General features: G+C 35.2%; 2 protein-coding genes and 1 non-coding gene across 4 annotated transcripts; all 3 read right to left on the reverse strand.

Annotated features, from left to right (window-relative positions):
- Nucleotides 1-5,850: 5,850 nt before the first annotated feature.
- On the reverse strand, nucleotides 5,851-13,057 carry MPS1 (multipolar spindle 1). The gene is made up of 10 exons (XM_020375687.3): nucleotides 10,391-13,057; nucleotides 10,229-10,286; nucleotides 9,998-10,144; nucleotides 9,851-9,916; nucleotides 9,302-9,381; nucleotides 9,057-9,111; nucleotides 7,996-8,109; nucleotides 7,576-7,768; nucleotides 7,370-7,440; nucleotides 5,851-7,135 (listed from the first exon to the last, which is right to left on the reverse strand). Exons 1-10 carry the CDS (start codon nucleotides 10,541-10,543, stop codon nucleotides 6,951-6,953), a joined length of 1,122 nt encoding a protein of 373 aa, XP_020231276.1. The 5' UTR covers nucleotides 10,544-13,057; the 3' UTR covers nucleotides 5,851-6,950.
- Nucleotides 13,058-13,201: 144 nt separating this feature from the next.
- Nucleotides 13,202-19,726, reverse strand: EIFISO4G1 (MIF4G domain-containing protein / MA3 domain-containing protein). Of its 2 annotated transcripts, none has more exons than XM_020375689.3 (9): nucleotides 19,227-19,726; nucleotides 17,764-17,835; nucleotides 17,183-17,278; nucleotides 16,708-16,881; nucleotides 16,332-16,429; nucleotides 15,510-15,597; nucleotides 15,085-15,435; nucleotides 14,746-14,991; nucleotides 13,202-14,642 (listed from the first exon to the last, which is right to left on the reverse strand). In XM_020375689.3, exons 1-9 carry the CDS (start codon nucleotides 19,407-19,409, stop codon nucleotides 13,602-13,604), a joined length of 2,349 nt encoding a protein of 782 aa, XP_020231278.1. In that variant the 5' UTR covers nucleotides 19,410-19,726; the 3' UTR covers nucleotides 13,202-13,601. The 2 variants fall into 2 exon arrangements, with proteins under 2 accessions (XP_020231278.1, XP_020231277.1); XM_020375688.3 differs by having other exon boundaries at nucleotides 16,678-16,881.
- LOC114916714 (small nucleolar RNA snoR103) lies at nucleotides 18,493-18,597 on the reverse strand. Its single transcript, XR_003805315.1, has one exon. It is a non-coding gene; the product is annotated as a small nucleolar RNA snoR103 (small nucleolar RNA).
- Nucleotides 19,727-19,988: the final 262 nt, after the last annotated feature.

Raw genomic sequence — 19,988 nt, forward strand, 5'->3', positions numbered from 1 at the left:
AGCGTCAACAAATCCCCAAAGACAAACTAATATAGTCGAGTAGTGGAAAGTATGGATAGTATATATAATATTTTAAAAGAGGAGAGTTCAAATGTAATTTTTATTAAATATTATATTATTCAATAATTTTATATTAAAGATAAATTTTATAAATTTAACAGTTAAATTGAAAGTTTATATTATTTTATATATTTATATTAAATTTTATTAAAATTGAATAATAATTTGAAAGTAATCAAAATACTTATATTTTATTATATTTTAAAATATATATATATTATGTTAATTTTATTTTATAAAAATAAAATATCAAATAATCTTGAATTAATATAAAATTTTGTATATATAATTTAAGAGTAAAAAAATTTTAGATTTATAAAATTTATATTTAATATAAAATTATTAAATAATATAATATTTAATAAAAATTATATCAATATTGTTTGATCCCTTCTTTATCTTAAATAATATATATTATATCTAATAATTATCCAAAATTTATCGTATTTAGTTTGTGATTAAACCACGATATAAAATTATTTTTTAATACATAACTTATTCTCTTCTTCTTTTATAAAAAAATAATAATAAATAAAAACTGAGCACGGGGAATTCGGAAAACTGGTTGAGAATTTATTCTTGTAGAAATTAGATCAGTGGCGACGCAAAAGTAAAGGAATAAAGAGATCTTGGGATTGATTTGTGAAAAGTGAAAACTGATTTATTTTTTTAGACCATTAAAGTTATAATATATTTTAAATTAAACTAATTTAATGGTAAAATTAGAATAATATGCACAAGATGTTGATTAGAATTTTATTACTGTTATGCAATTTTTTCAACAATAAATTAATAATAATAAATATATTTTTATTTGTTGATTTTGTATATCATTTTAGCCTTTTTATTTTTGAAGGTTTCTACACATCTTATGAACATTCCTTTATCTAGACGGTGGGAGATTCTTTGCTGACTGTGTATCGGTGTGGCCATTCCTTGGCCTTATCAAATACAAGATATAAAATTATAATTAGGAAACCCTTTCGGCTAAGCTAAGCGAACATTCATTTTTTATTTTTAAATTTTGACAACACTGGGCCGGTGATTTTATCCTTTTTGTCGAGAAAATGATGTCCTCGTAGAGGCATCAAAGTTAGTTATAATCTCAGTTAATCTGGTTCAACTTTACTGTTGCTCGTGTTTAGGGTTTAGGGTTTTCAACCCGGTTTTTTATTTTTTTAAATTAATTTTCCCTTTTTTTAAAAGAATCTGTATATTTTATTTTATTTTATTTTCTTATTGAACTTTTGAAATTATATATCTCTCCTCTCTCGTATTTCTTTACATTTCTATTTTAAATTTTTAAAAAATTTTAAATAAGGTGAGTTGGTTTGTAAACCAACCTATCTAATTCATCAACATGTACTAGATGAGTAAGGTTATTTATTTTTGTTTTTGCTTACCAAAAGAGTAGAGTTTGCGTTGCTTCACTATACTGAGCTAACCTGACATCTCTTATGGAAATAGTTTCACCTATCACCTATGATCCGGTGGCGTTACAGCTCAAATTTATTTATTTATATTCACATATTCCAAAATCTTTTAGTTGATGAGCTGTACCTTCCCGGTAAAATTCCAATTAGACTCCCCACTCGCCTAATACCCGTCTGGACCGTCACCGCGTGCAGCAACTCGGCTCTAACTCAATTACATGCACCCGCGAGGGCATTCGCCGTTTTCCCGACAGGTCTCTTTGTAGCGGCCTTGTCGGTAAAATCCCGACTTGACTAACCACCACTCACCCCCAGTTCTTCGAGATAAGAACGGTTAAGGGGGATCTCGATAATCGCGGGGCCCACGAAGCCCATAACACAAAAGTATAAAACCCAAAACCCTAGGGCTAGGACGACAGATTACACTTTTGAATGCTCTGGCTTTGAGGCTTGACCTAGGCAGAAACCCTAGTCCATCCCTTGACCGGAACATTTTGGCGCCCACCGTGGGGTTACGGTAAAACTTTTCCTACGTCCCAAGAAATATAAAAAACCTACACTCTACTATGGCAAGAGGCGGCACATCCAACCACGACAACAACACCCTACCATGGAGGAGATGATGGCGTTGATCAATGGCTTGAAAGAGGAGCGCGACCCAGAGAGAGAGAAGGAGAGGAAGTTTCCCGCACAAAAACAGAGTGGGCTCTGTGTTTTCGTCGGTGTAAGGTCTTGCACCGTTGGATCGAGCTGATTTTTGGACTGTAGGTTCCAGAAATGTGGTTCTTCATTCTGACCGTTCGGATTATTAACCGGAGGTCTGGTTTGGGAGAAAACAGCTTCATATCAGTAGGTGAAAGTGTTCCAGCACAAAACAGAGCTGGTACTGTGTTTTAATCGGTGTGAAGTCGTTCACCGTTGGATCGGGATGATTTTTGGACTATAGGTTCCGGAAGTGAGGTTCTTCATTCTGACCGTTCGGATCGTCAATATGAGGTCTGGTTTGTCAAAGAACAGCTTCGTATCAGCAAGTGGAACCGTTTGACGGAAAACAGGATCCTAGTCAACATCTAATGGACTTTCGTGCTCAGATGTTAATTCGTGGAGGAAGCATGGGAGTCTGCTGCGAGGGTTTTATGCTACAAAGGTTTTTAACGAGGTAACATCAAATAATAAAAATCGTTATTTTCAAATTGATTGACTCGCAGGAAAACTCGTAATTGTCGTAATTGTCGGCAAAAGTCCGGCTGGGCGAGTATAAATAACTCGAAGACCAAACTCGTGATTGTCGGCAAAAGTCCGGCTGGGCGAGTATAAATAACTCGAAGACCAAACTCGTGATTGTCGGCAAAATGCTGGCTGGGCGAGTATAAATAACTCGAAGACCAAACTCGTGATTGTCGGCAAAAGTCCGGCTGGGCGAGTATAAATAACTCGAAGACATAGATTACGATACAAGCAGTTTCTTTAACTTAATTAGCACATCTTATTCACCCTTGTTAATCAGAATTTTGACGATTCCAAACACACAAGTCGAAGTTTGGACGACCCGTGCATATAATTGCAGCTCAATGCTGATCTGACAGTTCTATTCCATTATTTGAATTCTACTAGTTCATTTTAAATCTAAAGAAAGGTTCACTTATTGTTTTTGAGTCGGCGTTGGGCCGATTGCATGGTTAAATTGCACTAGAACTTGGAAAAATTTTCATTCACTATTTTGAGTCAGCGTTTGGCCGATTGCATGGTTAAATTTCGCTTGAACTTGGAAAAAAATTTCATTCATTATTTTGAGTCGGCATTGGGCCGATTGCATGGTTAAATTTCACTTGAACTCGGAAAAATTTTCATTCATTATTTTGAGTCGGCATTGGGCCGATTGCATGGTTAAATTTCACTTGAACTTGGAAAAATTTTCATTCATTATTTTGAGTCGGCAATGGGCCGATTGCATGGTTAAATTGCACTTGAACTTAGAAAAAATTTTCATTCATTTATCATCTTTGCAGTCGGAATTTGGCCGACTGATCCATTGATTTTGAAGTTAGAAAAAATGTCATTTATTTATCACTTTTACGGTCGGTATTTGGCCGATTGATCCGTTGGTTTTGAAGTTTGAAACTTACAAAAAATTTCATCACTTTTGCAGCCAGTATTTGGCCGACTGATCCATTGATTTTGAAGTTAGAAAAAATGTCATTTATTTATCACTTTTACGGTCGGTATTTGGCCGATTGATCCGTTGGTTTTGAAGTTTGAAACTTAGAAAAAATTTCATCACTTTTGCAGCCGGTATTTGGCCGATTGATCCATTGATTTTGAAGCTTGAAACTTTGAAGCAATTATTTTCATGTATTTATTATTTTCCTAGTCGGTATTTAGACGACTATTTTCACGTTCAACTTTTTACTTAGAAAAAATTAATTATTTTCCTAGTCGGTATTTGGACGACTAGATGAGTTGATATTCATTTTTAACTTTGTAAAAGTTTGGCGTTTTCCTAGTCGGTATTTGGACGACTAGATGATTTGATATTCATTTTTAACTTTGAAAAAGTTTGACATTTTCCTAGTCGGTATTTGGACGACTAGATGATTTGATATTCATTTTTAACTTTAGAAAAATTTTGACATTTTCCTAGTCGGTATTTGGACGACTAGATGATTTGATATTCATTTTTAACTTGGAAAAATTTTGAATTCCTTTGAATTCCTTTAAGCAAAGGTTTAGAAAAAACACTATTTTATCATTAAGTCACACTCGTCTCACCAAGGGAAAGAATAACAGCACACAAAGCGACGAAGCATGAAAGCTAAACTTGGTAAAAAAGTCAAATTCTTGATACGCAAAAGTCATTCAATTACACAGAGAATTGAAATTAGAAGGCTAAACAAATGCAAAAGGCAAGAGAGGTTTGTAAAGACAGATTCAATCTTCCTCGGGGGGATCTACGAGCTGCCCATCCACGATCTCTTTGAAATAGCCAAGGCCTCCAAGGTCGACATCGGCGTACAAAAACTTCACTTGAGCAGTGGCAGCATCAAACCCTTGAACAAACTTCTTTAGAGAATCCATTTTCGCCGCTTGAAGGTCGTTATGAAGTTTCTCTACTTCAAGCTTCATCAAGGACAAATCTTTCTCAAGGGCATTAGCGGCATCGGCCGACTTGTCCCTTGCCAGGCGTGTCTCGGTCAGCTCACTCTTCAGTGCAACCTTCTCGGCTGCCAAAGCTTGCTTCTCATCCTCGAAGACGCGACGCCCTTCCAGCAACTTATCCCGCTCATTAACCACCCATTTAAAATCCGCCTTACATTTAAAATTCGCCTTCCCGGTAAAATTCCGATTAGACCCCCCACTCGTCTAATATCCGACTGGTCTTCCAGGCCACAAGCCCTCTCGCCTTATCGGCTCAGGGCTGGAAGGCAAGTGTACCTGCCCGGTAAAATTCCGATTAGACCCCCCACTCATCTAATATCCGACTGGTCTTCCAGGCCACAAGCCTTCTCGCCTTATCGGCTCAGGGCTGGAAGGCAAGTGTACCTTCTCGGTAAAATTCCGATTAGACCCCCCACTAGACTAATATCCAACTGGTCTTCCAGGCCACAAGCCCTCTCGCCTTATCGGCTCAGGGCTGGAAGGCAAGTGTACCTTCCCGGCAAAATTCCGATTAGACCCCCCACTCGCCTAATACCCGTCTGGACCGTCACAGCGTGCATCAACTCGGCTCTAACCCAATTACATGCACCCACGAGGGCATTCGCCGTTTTCCCGACAGGTCTCCTTGTAGCGGCCTTGTCGGTAAAATCCCGACTTGACTAACCACCACTCACCCCCAGGGCCTCGAGATAAGAACGGTTAAGGGGGATCCCGATAATCGCGGGGCCCACGAAGCCCATAACACAAAAGTATAAAACCCAAAACCCTAGGGCTAGGACGACAGATTACACTTTTGAATGCTCTGACTTTGAGGCTTGACCTAGGCAGAAACCCTAGTCCATCCCTTGGCCGGAACATGAGTATTTAGAATTTTTTACATAAATAATATTTTTTTTTTAAAAAATTACAAAAGTAACATCTGTGCAACTTTATTTACTCAACTAGAACCAATCACGGGAATCAAATTCTGAGATTTTTAAAAAAAAAAATTGTATTTGTGGCCCAGTTTGGGCGAATCTGGGAAGTGGAACGGCCCGTTCTGGAAGCAGAACGACCCGTTCTGCTTAAACGCATAGAGTGTTATTTTTTAAATTAGAACGGGTGCAGAACGGACCGTTCCAATTTTAAAAATAACACTCTATTTGTTTAAGCAGAACGGGTCGTTTTGCTTCCGGAACGGCCCGTTTCACTTCCCAGCTTCGCCCAAACTGGGCCACAAACGCAAAAAAAAATTAAAAACAACTCAGAATTCGATTTCCCTAAACACAAAAAAAAATTGAAAATAAAGTTACACAGATATTACTTTTGTAATTTAAAAAAAAAATATTATTTATGTAAAAAAATTCGAGTATTTATGTCTATATATTTTTCTTGTTTTACTTATAGGTTGAGATCATATTCAAATCAGGTAATATTTGGATCGATTAAAAGGAAGTAAAATGAAATAAAATAATGTCATATTTTATATTTGGATAGTTTATAATAATAATAAATAAATAAATAACTCATATACCAACCCATTTGTTTTTACAAAATATTGCATCTTTTTTATTTTATTTTTTTATTTCAAAAATTTTATTATTTTCTAGACTATTTATAAAAATAAAAAATTGTTTTCATAATTATTTCTAAAAACTAAAATTAGAGACATGAACTATTTCCTCTAATCTATTTGATAAAAAAATTAAAAAAAAATTAAAAAAAAAAAACAAAGGTTTAATGCTCTGTGGTTGTATGCGTTTTTATTCTAAGATAGAAAATAATTTACATTATCATTCAATTATAAATTATTATTATTATGTACCATAATGCATGAGTCTCGTTAATCCAAAAATATCTTATACCTAATCACATAAGTAATTAATAAGTTAAGGTACTATTTTTAGTTCATTACTAAAGAGTATTTCTTGTAGAACATGGAAACATGTTGAGAAAATTTAAATTAAAAAGTTAGAACTTGTGTTACTGTTGATTTTATGTCATTTTTCAAAAAAGTACTACATTTTAAAATTAATTAACATTTTCTCGTTAGTCAATCCAATTAAAATGGTTCCACCTCTCATTGTTGATGTCCTTCATTTCACATGTAACTTTTTTTTTTAAGAGTATTTTTCAACTTGCTATTTAACAACGCTCTGCTTTTTCATCACTCCAACTAAAATGATGTTGATCCGTCCTGAATTTTTTTATAGACGAAAGTAAAAATTTACGCTCAAAACCATTTTTTGATATGTGCAAATTATAATTCAAACAAGCACTAACCATTAGTGTTTCATCGAACGGGCTAAATGCCAATCATGTTTAGCGAAAGAGGCAATTAATAATATCCGGTTTAAGCTTCAGAAACGATGAGACACCGCCAAGTTGTTTTGCCAATTCACCCGTGACTCGGTCCATATACAGCGCATATAGTCCATTTCTGCTTTCCAGAAGTTCCAATGCCTTTCTTGCCTGCATAATTGATGTTACCCAATCTTCAAGAAGCACTGTAATGTCATTGTTACCAGTCAGTTAGCAAAAATATTTGATAGGTAAGACAGAAATTGAACAAGAATATACAGTAAAAACGTAATACAATAGTTTGATAAACAAAAATGCTAGATGTGGCACACTTATTTGTTTTGGATCATAGAAATAAGGAGTCAATATGTCAGCAAATTATTTAAGTTCAGGAAGTATATTGTAGATTAGTAAACATCTGTAGAAAGAACGAAGCATACTGTTGTCAAAATCTTCAGCTTTTGACCACTCTAATAAGTAATCCACCACCAAGAACTCTATAAGCTGGATCCTGACATCCACAAATAAAAGTTAGATAAATAATGTCTTCAAAAACAATATTCCTTTCGACAAAACCTGTATTGAGTCATTCATTATCATTTCCGAAACTGGAGATTATACTAATGTGCATTTAAAAAAAACTTACATTATGAACATACATTCATGCATGTCAGGAAAGCCATCATCAAAAGGATCAGAGAAAAGTAAACGTTCTGATAGCACCAAAATTCTTTGACAAACTGAAAGTATTGCCCGCTGACCAATATAAGGCTCACTTCCAAGTTTACGGATCAAATGCTGAATACAAAATTGAGCATTGGTGCCAGTGTGTTGAGACCCTTGAAGATACGAATTTGAAAAGGGAACGGCAACAAGAAGTCCATAAGTCAATAAAAAGAACGATTGAGAAATAAACGATTATAAAATGGTGAAGGGTAAAGCTACAGAAAAAAGGTCACAAATGCGACAATTTTACACTCATTTACGGTTTAGTCTTTACACATTAAACTTCAAAGTAAACCACATTTATAATTTATTGCCATAATCAATCTCAAACTAAGCATACCATTTTCTGACAAGGGTGAACACATCTGCCTAATCAAACGTGTAACAAGGCTGTTGATAATTCCTTCAACAAGTTCCAGGTTCCTTCCCATAGATAAAAGATTCTTCAATGTAACTTCAAAAAAGACGTACAAAATAATCTTCAGTGTGGATAAGAAATAAAAGATTGTGCGGTAAATGTGTAATCATATAATGGTGATCCATAATGATACCATAAAAATCAATGTTAAACTTAGTATAGCTCAAGAAGTAAGATTGACGTAAATCATTCATAGATCAAATTAAAATTACCACTTGATGCGAGGAATGGGAAGTAGGGACCAGTAATAACCTTACAGCTCATCAGAAGCTTTAATGGAAGAGTGGGGGACTGACCATGGGCTTGCATGTTTACAATAAAAATTACTATGAAGTAGTTAGAATGATCTTATAACCAAAATTCATTAAGCAGCTGACCTATGCTACGCAGCTCAACCAATAGGAGCTGCCACAATAGACATGCAACGTGAGCGCGGTTTAATCCCCATAACTGCTTTCCATCCCAATTTCCCTTTTCCCATCCCCCAACATCTGGAAATCCCCTCCACCGGACCTACCGGGTGGATCCTAGGTCTTGCTTTATAGGGTTTTTCTTTAGCAGATTGATGAAATCCAGTTCAGGAACTCAAGATAATAGGGATTTTCTTCAGATGATTGATGAAATCCCCAATCAACACTGCAACGCATGAGTTACCAGATCTTAAAGTACTAGGTGTTACTCGTCACAACTCACAAGCAGGTTGAACATATGCATGAATTAAAGTCTTCGTTAATTAAGAATAATTGATTGCTAACGCCCAAATTTCTAGTTCCGCAGATTATATACGATTTCAATTTCTTAATTGAAACCAAAAGAAGTTGCAAAAGTTCTTCAATTTGTGACAAAAAGCAGTATACCGAATATAAACTCAACAGCTTGATATGCTAAGGTTTCAAATAAATAGATGTGATTTTTTGAATTATTTAATTAGAAGAACAAAAAAGGTTGGAAAAGCTCTTCAATTAATGAAAAGAGCATAATACCCAATATAAAGTCTACAGCTTGATGCGCCAGATTTGCAAACTTGGAATCATCCACCTGCAAAATACATTGAATACGCCACATGACCCAAAAAATACATCAACACAGCATGTCAAAAAGAATTAATTGTTTACATTCTATTAAATAACACTAGGATCTGTATGAACTCTACTAGGAACTACATTATTTAAATGTTAAATGGATCTTTTTGGCCAATAAATGGTAATAAGTATGGAAGCATCCTGACAGGTGATACAGAGCCACAGAGCTCCACAAGAAAATCAACAGAGGCCCTAAGCTGCTCTGTTTCATCCTCCTCAATTAAACCTGCGGTTTTGGTTTAAAATTAGAAAACAAATTTATCACAATTGCATTCGCTTCGCATAAAAATTCCCAAAAGTAGCCAAACACGGCATGCTAAAACCTCATCTTAATCTAATTGAGAAAACCACCATTATAATTACAAATTATAAAATACATAGTTATAAATATGTTTGGATAAATTTATTTACAAATACTTATGAAAGAAAAAAAAATAAAAGAAAAAATGAACTAAGTTTTTTTATAAGTTAAAATTAGTTTAAGTATAAACTTATTTATAATTTTTAACAGAAGTTATATAATAGAACTTCTAAAAATTAGTTTATACAATAGCGAATTTTAGTTTATAGAGAAATATATTTTATTTTTCCTTCCTATATTTTCCTCTTTAAATACTTAGGGAGAAGTTTATCCAAATCCATTACCACCTCAGTCAATCACACTCATAACTAAAAATGCTGTTGATAATAAGTACCTAAAGAAAGCCGTTGCTGACTTGAAGAAGAAGAACCTACTCTTCTCCTCCTTTCCTTAAATCGCACTACAGAAAGCAAAATTTCAACGTCAATTAAAGTGAACGGTGCCGTAACAAAGAAAAAGATAACGACGACGATGATTAAACCTTGTCTTAGAAATCTGCGTCGAAGGACATCGTTGAATCTGCTCTCAGAGGCAGTTCCATGATGCTTAGCGCTTAATTCTCCGAAATTGTCGAAGAAATAACACTTGCAAGCCGCACTCTCTGGGAAGAGATCGTAGTGCGGAGCATCTACATCAGAAACTCGTAAGTCATAATGAATTCGACACTGCGTGAACGCGAGTCTATGAGGCAGAGGATGGAGGTCAAAGCTACCTTGAGAGTCCTTGAGGTCTTCTCTGAGCCTCAAGATCTCTTGTTTTCTTTCCTTAGCCTGAGAATCCGATCGTGAAATGACGAATGACGAATGACGAATGACGAATAGTAGAAGGCATCGGAATCAGATTGAGAAGAAAAGGATGGAAGCGTTTTTCGTACCTTTCGCTTCCATCGGAGAAGAGCGTCAGATTGCGAAGGAGATAGCGCACTGGATTCCTTTGCGTGCTTCATAACCTTTGATCTTAGAAGCGATATCGCTACCGCAAGCTTCAGCGATTCATCGCTCCTTCTCGCATCTTCGTTCTCTCCCATTTTCTTCAACGCTCCAAATGAAAAACAAAAAAGGCGCGAAACCTATGAGGAGTGATCATATACAAAATAATATTTGATGACCTCTTCTGTTTTTCTAGTTTAACACGTACTTCATTTTTTTTATATATATATTACATCATATCATTTATAATATTTATATAAAAAAATTTATCTCTTTTACTATATTTATTATTATTTCTCTATTTCTCTCTTTTTATTTTTATCGTTATTAAATAGGATTTAATGTTGGCCCATCTTTTATCGAAATCAAAAACGCTGGTGAAAGGGATGTTCATGATTTCTTTAGATTAATCTTTTATGTAAATATTTTCAAATTTGAATATAAAAGATAAACTGAGGTTTCATTTTTAATATAATTATTATGTCAATTTTGCACTGTTAGAATTGAATGGTTATGTAGTTTTTACATTTTTTATGGATTATACAAGTTATATCAAATATCAAATATATAATTTTGTATAAATTACTAGTTATGGTCCAAATATTTTAATTTTTCATAGACAATATGGTTTAAATTATAAAGTACAAACAATTAGGTACATTAATTTAATTTTCTTAAAAGTATAAACACATGTTCCTATATAAATTTAAGAATGTGTGTTACAAATTATTTCATTTTTATAGAATTAGACTTGTTAGTTTTTATTTTATATTTTGTTTGTTATATATAATCTTTATTAAAAAAATTATTTAATATAAAAAACTATATAATATAAATAATAAGAAATAAAAATTAAAAGTAAATTAATAAATATGTAAAATATAATAATAATAATAATAATAATAATAAGATGAAATTCAGATAATAGCCTATAAAAAACTAAATTAGTAATTTTTTATAATTGTCTCTGCTTATATAAACACGAATAGTATGATAACTTCGTGAATAAAAGTATGATTTGAATTAAATTGAAATGGTTTTCAAAATTACGCCCAAAACAAAAGTTAATCCAGTAAGAAATTATTTTGATTTTAGGCTTATTCAAACTTTAGCTATTTTTAGATCAATTTTGATAGTTGCATTGACCTCTTTATGAACCATTTCATCATTTCATGTGCTAGAACATAATTTTAGACTATATCTTTTGGAATTAATTTTTTTATTATTATTAGAATTTTAGGCTATTGAATAGCTTTCATCCTAATATTCAAGATCGCTCAAAAATATGTTGTTTTAAACTAATAGTGGCATTGGCTACGGTGAGAGGTTTAAACATGTCTCTCTCTCGATGTGAGAAAGTTACTTTGGACATTTATATTTGATAATTTAAAATTAGCAACTCAGATTTTTCTTCTTCTTTTGTTTCCTTCTCTTCCCCAAATTGAGCTTGATTCTTCACGACTACCCAATTAATGAGCAACACCATCCCATCGTAAACATCTCCTTCCTCAACCCAAACATCTCGTCGGCCAAATCACATTCTCCATGGCTTCCTTTTTTAACCCAAACAACCATTGAAACTCGTTCATACCCATTGTAGGCACCCCGAAATCACAAGTGACAACATATGAAAAAAATTAAATTTGTTATAAGGTGTCAATAATGGAGGAATGGTCAATAGCATCGCCTGATCTTAACAATCTGGAGCAAAAAACCCGCATCATAAATGGGCTTAGAATTTTAGGATCGTATCCCATTTAGCTTGGATTAAACACGAGGCTTGTGTGTTTCAATCCTTATACCCAAAACCCAATTCTAGGTGTCGTAGGGTTCTTATCTACTCTAATGTGGTAACAACAGAAGTTGTGACAACGAGAGTAAAGAAAGTAAGGCCATGTTAGGAAAGACAGGACAAAATAATCTCACCACTAATAATTTGGTTCCAACCCTGTTAGACACATGATGGAATCTCCCACCCTAGCCCGACATCTTGGTTCATAACGTGATGTGCTTCTCTTTCTCTCTCTCTTCCTTTCTCTGTGCGAGTGTTTGCCCACATTTTACAAGGCACATGCAAGCAACACGAGCTCACCCAAGTTTTGAACATGTTATGCTATGTTTGGAGTTTTGGTCTAACAAACAAGCGTCCCTTTGAATAACACTCAAAACTACCACGCTGCGTACATCGCAACTCATACCAGTCTCAAAACCCAAAAGTGTGCCATGTTAGTTCATAGAAAGCATAAACAAGTCATCTAAATTTTCTGTTAAAACACTCGAGGTCAAATTCCAAAATATATTTACTTCTACATTTCAAAAATGATTTCAACTTACTATTCAAACAAAATCAATTCATTTTAACACACTTAATAGATTCTCAAACATGAATAAAGAAAGCTCATCTCAATTCTTCTAATATTCTTTAACAGATGGAAGAAAATATAACTTTTGCTTTATAAAGTTCTGTACTGGATTTTACTATAAACCTATCTTTTTGAACTAAATAAATGGAGTATAAATCACTTCATTCCACAATTTTAATTAAAATCAATTTTACAATAATAAAACCATTCGAAATAAAATTTACAAACACTACATATACTATCTATGACATGGGTTTTAATATTTCAAAATTTAAAATTAATAATCTCCCTCCGAGATTGTTGGGACTTAAGACGTTCCTCTTATCTAGAGGAGGAGGGAGTATTAAACATGCACCCACACATAGAAAAAATCTAAAGCTTAAGGAAACGAACTTGTGAAAGTAACGACAATGATATTTATGAACTGACCAGTTTAACAATTACTCTGTCAAGAAAATAAAGGGAAAAAATGAAACTAATGAAGTACAAAAAACATTTGGACCCCCGGGTGGATGGGCCACTCTCTTTGGCACATGATTAGCCAACTCGAAAACAAAATCCTTAGCTTTATGGTTTGACTTTTCCCTCAATAAACACCTCTACGACATCAAAAAAAAAATTATACAACTCGAGAAAAATACCTGATACTGGGAGCTCCACTTTATAACATACTGTAATACAAAATGCTCTAAAAAGTGCGAGCGTAAAGGGAAGGCAATTCGAAAGTAGTGAAACAAGGCAGAGATGTACGTTCAGTTACAGAGATCACTATTCTCATGAAAAGTCATCTGATTCACTTGAGCAGACTCTGGCAGGCCTCAATATCAGATGCTTGTGAGTCCAACACAGCTTGCCCAGATGCAGAGCTAATTACCTGCATCGCAGAGGAAAATATTGCTCTCTGGAACCGGTCATCATCCACCTTCTTAAGGATTTCTCTCACCACCTTAAAATCCAAACCCCCAGCCAATACTAGTTTCCCTATTATCTCACCAAAATTATTTGGTGCTTTAGGTAAATCTATGCCGATATCATCCAGAAGAGAAGCAAATAACATGCACCCAGTCTCTATGTCTCTGGCTGAAAGAATCTTCTTAATGAACAGATATTCAAGAAGATTGGCAACAGATTCAACGCATGGGGGACTTTTATCTAGTGCAAGGGAAATGGCTTCCCTGACAACCTCAGGGTAATAAGCTGGAGATTTTAGTTCCTCCACACACTGTAATGCCTCATCCAAAAGCCGAACACTGAAATATTCTTCCAAAAGAGAAACAGTTTTACGTTGAAGTTCATCACTATTCACTTTTGTAGCTGGAGGAGCTTGTGGCTTCTCAGTGGATATGGCAGGAACAGCTTTAACAGCTTTCTCCGGGATTTGAGGTGTAGGCTCAGTACTAAAACCAAGGTTTGCCGGACGAGCAGAAGGAGTGCCTCCATGCACCAGGGCACTGCTTCTCCCACTTATAAGACCACCACTACCTTGAGGTAGTAACTTCGAGTTGACAGTTGATGTCTTGGAAAGGAAAGGAGATTGGCCTCGTCCTCCAGATTGCATGCCTGACATGTCCCCTCTTGGCATTGATCTTGTCCTAGGCACCTCCCAGTTGTCATTATCAATTCCAGGCATCCCAGGCATCCTCCTGGTCCCTGGCATCCCAGGCATCAAACCACCTGTACCAGGTCGGGCAATTGGGAAGCCACCTGGAGTGGCATTTCCTTGAACCCCAGAAGCTACACCACGGGGATTTCTGATACTTGCAGTGGCACCTGGACGCAATCCAAGATTCTTTTCTGCCTCTGAATGAATTTCAGTGATGGTTTTAGCTTTCACCTACATGAGTAAACATTAACATTTGATTAACAAACAAGTAAGGAGGTACCTACAGCAGTTGAGGCATAGCATATTTACAAAACAATAAATCATGTAAATTTACCTCTTCACGTCTAGGAATCCAGTTATTAGTGCGCAATTCTAGAATATCACGAACCATAAACCGCAGCCGTGGTGCAAGTTGGGGGTTGGTGCTCAATTCTTTCAACCGGCTAAAGTACATATCATTTATACGTCGAGATTTTGGGCTTTCATCGAGCTGCTTACCAATAGTGTTGAAAAATTGACATATGGCTTCAACATTTTCCTCAGCTGGACAGACCTTGCTGTCAGGGGGTCCTAAAAGCTCCTGTTCCAAGTATCAGTCAACCATGCATATAAGTGCATACTCTCAAACCAACAAGAAATTATATAACAGTCAAGTCTCAAGTCCTGATAGAACCTGAACAATGTGATGAACAATCTTTTCAGGAACCATTTTTTGCTTCAACAGCTCACCAATTAAACGGATGTTTCCAAGGGTTCGAATCTTCAGAAGTCTTTCCTTGTCCCTTCGCTCCATCTCCTGGTCAGGAGCAGTCATCTGTCTCAATTCTTCCCTTAGTTTATCTGCACCTTCAAAAGCCTCCTGGCAGATATTCAAAAGTACTCGCTTAAAAGTGATTTCTTTCCCACCAGGCTCATCAGATGGGAATGGAGGCAGCTTTTCATTAAGATCAGAACACAGCAAAGCATACATGGGGCAAAATGTTGGTTCCAGCACTGCCTTATCAAATATTAGTGAAATAACTTCCTGCATTACCAATTAAGTCAATTAAGAACCAGGATGCAAACAGAAAATTAATTTTAATAGAAATTAAAATGAACCTTCAATATGTCAGCAGATGTAATGCCAGCATCAATCAACTGACCCTTCAGGAGATCAAATTTCTCAGGAGTCAACTTATTCAGTATTCTGCATTGAAATAGTTAAAACACATGATCTATCAGTATCAGCCACGTAATTTTGAAGAATCTTAACAGAGTAACATGAGTGAAGAAAGAAATAAAAATAATGTTCAAAAAAATAGTTCAAAGTTAAATAGTTCATACAGAAAAAAAAATAAATACACAAATCTTGTTACAACTCATAAATGTTGACTTTTCATTATTTTTCACAGATTGAACTCATAAAGTGAGTAAATTGGGAAGTGAGAAAGGGTGGTGCATCCACTATTGATTTAAAGGGATTAAATTTATGAAGTACTTTAATTCACAACCGGTAAATACACTCTTATTTTCCCATTTTATACACTTCATCAATTTAGAGGAGACAAATCCATTTTAAACATAACATGGTATGATCCCACAGAATGTTCTTCATTCAAACTTTGTTACATTTACTTGTCAACATACTTTTTCCATGCACTCTTTATTGATGCACTTAAATCAAATGGGGCTCACTCCCTATTTAGTTGGGCTCACTTCCTATTTAGTTGGATCCATACAAAATTCACCCAATAATAAAGGGCATGTAGAAAATAGTATGTTGCTAGCAATTCTCAATTATAGCCATCTAAGGATATACAAATAAATGTTAAAAGCTCAGAATACATAACCATCCAGAAAGCTACAACAGGTAAAAATCAAAAGAATATCCCCGTTAAACTAGTAACAACTAACAAGTACTACAAAATAAAAATATATTACCCCTTAACTGTCTTTAAGACACGATCCTTTTCAGAGAGACTTCCCCTTCTAGCTGACCATGGCACCTCAGCCTTGACTAGTGTTGGAGTAGGTCCGCCCTGAATTAATAGAGGTAGAGGAATTACAAATAATACAAAAAAACAATTTATCCATTGTACACTACGAGAGAATCTTTCAATGCCATCTACTTATAAGCTCGTAAAGCTTTTACTTCAGGGAAACCTTAGTTACCATAATGATGTATCACTTTCTTGTTTAATGATAATGTGAATAGTTTTTAACTGACACTGGCTAAAATTTAAACACAAAATATTAACTAAAAATGGATATCATGCATTTCTAGTACCCCTTGGTTAGAAGAGATTTGTGCCCTTACAAACTGAGAATTCAGTTGATCTTGACGATTAATCTGACTAGTATTGCCAAACTCCCTATTCTCTCTGAGATTATCCCAAGTCCTCTCATCTGCATTACCAGAAAGTTGTCCAGATCGTCCACGCCAGTCACGGTTATCTGGCTCAGAATATCGATTTTGAAATTGAAGAGAAGGCTGCAGAAGATAGAATATACATCATTACACAAATTTTGAATAATTGAACTTATTATTTTGAAAATGAACACAAATAAACTCATAAAACTCATGATTTAACTGGTAATAAAAATAGCAGCATCTCATACAAATATTATACTTTTTTCCATTCACTGATCATTGATGAGTCCCTGTAAAATACTAGTATGTTAACGGAAAAAAATTAATCAACTCTAATAAACTTGATCAATCAAATTACCAACAGGATGGAGGAGGAATAGGGTCATAGTTAACAACAGAAATAGGAAACAAAATCACTCACGTTGTTTTCTGAGCGGCCCCAACTTGGATCTTCACCAAAAAGCTCAGCTTCAATATCTTGCTTGATCTTTAAAATGTCGTCAAGGATATCAACACCCTAACAGTAAAAAGGTTCAACAATAAGACAAATGATGAAATATAACGGCTTAGATGTCAAAGGAAGTGTTAGTCACAAAAACACTGGAATACATGGTTTCAAAAGAAGTTGCCTAAAGAAAAGAGACAAGATATTTAAAAATAAAAAACAAAAAACATGTTAAACATTTATGCAGAGGCTTAGGGAATAACATAGGTTGTCTTTTAATGAACAAGAGAGTTCCATAGAAAATTTGACAGCCTCTGTTTACGTTTAAGTAATATAGGTAAATGTATGACATAAAATAGTACATACACACAAGGCAATCTATATACAGGCAATTAGAAAGATAATCCAATAACTAGACATCACACAATGTTGATTAGTCACAATTTCCATATTAATAGGCAACGAATCACAAGTATGCAGTAGATGGAATTAAAAAGCTCCTTCAGAAAAAGTAAAATTAATTAACAACATTTAGGCAGCAATAAGATATAAATTACCTCTCTAAGCTGTAAGAGCTGTTCCCTGGTATATCGCACACGCTCACGACCCTCAAACCGTGAATCTCCAGCCTACAAAACCAGAAGTTTTTAGATACAAATCCCTTGACGTAGTACACGGTTAAACCATCACCATTCAAGAAGATAACTTCAGTAAGTGCAAGATGAGTCAGAGGTAGGGGATAGGATCATATGCAGCGGTAACAAAAGGGTAAAATTCAATGGAACTAAAATCTATGGGAAAACATAACAGTTAAAATAGCAATCAATTGTTTTCAGCCATGTCCTTCATGAATAATGGTGATTATAAAACATTACACATGCATTCTGCTCTACAGGGAACCTGATAATAAGTAAACAACTAAACATATACCTGATCATCACATGAACAAAAAAATATTCACCCCCAACAAATTCATTTGTAAATATATTGGTTGTGGTTATGTCAACAAATTTACAACACCACCAAAAAAAACATAACCACTCAACAGAGTCATTCATTGCCTTTGCAAGCATTGCTTTCCGAACATAAAAGTATAAGATTTATCACGACCTCTCAAGCACTGGATCCAGAAGTTGGAAAACAGTGCCAAGAAATAATAGTCGCTGCCAAATTCCCATGAATGACCCATTAAGAAAAACACATACAGACCACTGCACCAAGGAAACGATATCAGATCTTATGCCAAAAAGAAGCTGCCAAATCCACCATAGGTCTCAAATTAAGTTCAATGTATGTGGGACCTTTATGGGTAACTTGAAATTTAGTCAATCCCACCTAAAGCCCACGCATTTGCTTTTTGTCCATATTTACAGCAGGTACACATACTTAGTGTCCAGCCAAGAATTAGGACATTCAAATTCAGTTTTCCCTTTCTTTTATGGGCCTCAACTTAAATCCTTACATACAGTATAAAAAAAACACACACACACACAATAACAACGAACAAATGATATATCTTTCTTTGTTTTAGTTCCTATTAATTGCTTCTTCTAAAGGATTCTCTTCATGTTTTAGCACGCCAAGATGGTGCCAAACAAATTAGTTAAGTATTTAAATTCCGAAAAACAACATCATCAAATCCACACACATTCAAATCCACATATTGGACAAACAGAACATACACCAAAAAAAAACCTGAGTGCCAATCAACACCAACCACGGATTATTCCAAATTCAATCTTCGGAACAACAATACCTCACCTCAAATTTAAAATGAAAAAAAAATCATGTTGAGCCTTGGTACTATTGAATTCATCAAGTGAAAACGAGATCCAAAAAGTATATACATATAAAAAGAAACAGAGATAATATGTTATTAGAAATCAAGGTTAAAAAAAAAGAAAGAAATAGAGCATGAGCAATGAGCAATGAGCATGAAATTATGAATATAGAGCAAAGAAAAGAGAAAAGGGGAAATTGAAGAGGCTGAAAGGCAGATCGAGAGAGAAGGGATTGAAACCTTGATAGAGAAGGGAGAAGGAGCGGCGCCATGAGGACGCAAGTGAGGAAGATCAGCGGAAAAGGAGCCAAAAGCGGGGGAAGCAGAAGACGTGGATGAGGAGTCAAATCGAGGACCGAGGAGCCTGCCGCCTCTACCACCACCGGGCCTCAAGCTCAACACCGTTTGATCACCTTGCTGCATACCTCGCGATGCAATCTTGGCCGTCCGATTGATAAGAGGAGGGAGGAAGGAGAGAGCAGAAAAGGAGAGGAGAAGGGATAAATACGGTTGGATTGGGAGTACGCTAGGTATTCGATATTTCTCTCTCTTCTGCCGAGTGAGAAGAGAAGAGAGAACTGCGTGCGTTAGTGAGAACGGAGGGGTCACAAAAAACCCTTCTTACTTCTTAGACCACTTGTCTTCGCTCCTCCATCTTATATTTTTTCTTTTTTCTTTTTCCCAAAATTAGGTATACCAAATTACCACAATTTCACATTCCCCCCTCTTCTTATGGATATTATACTTCCCTACATCTTTCTATACACTGCTTTTTCTGCAAAATCTATGTACTTACTTATACACGCATCCAAGCCTAAATGCGTGTGGGCCGGATGCCAGACCACGGCCCACGCTACCGATACAAGATTTGCTTTTTTTCCTCAACAACATGTTTAAATTGGATTCTGTTGTTGATGATACATTTACAGCCACCAACACAAAAATAAAGTATCATACCCAAGAAAGATGAATATGTGTTGCATCCTTGTTGAAGAAATGGAA

This window comes from Cajanus cajan, chromosome 5 (assembly GCF_000230855.2).
Source record: "Cajanus cajan strain Asha chromosome 5, NIPB_CcT2T_4, whole genome shotgun sequence".
In the NCBI taxonomy this organism is placed as follows: domain Eukaryota; kingdom Viridiplantae; phylum Streptophyta; class Magnoliopsida; order Fabales; family Fabaceae; genus Cajanus; species Cajanus cajan.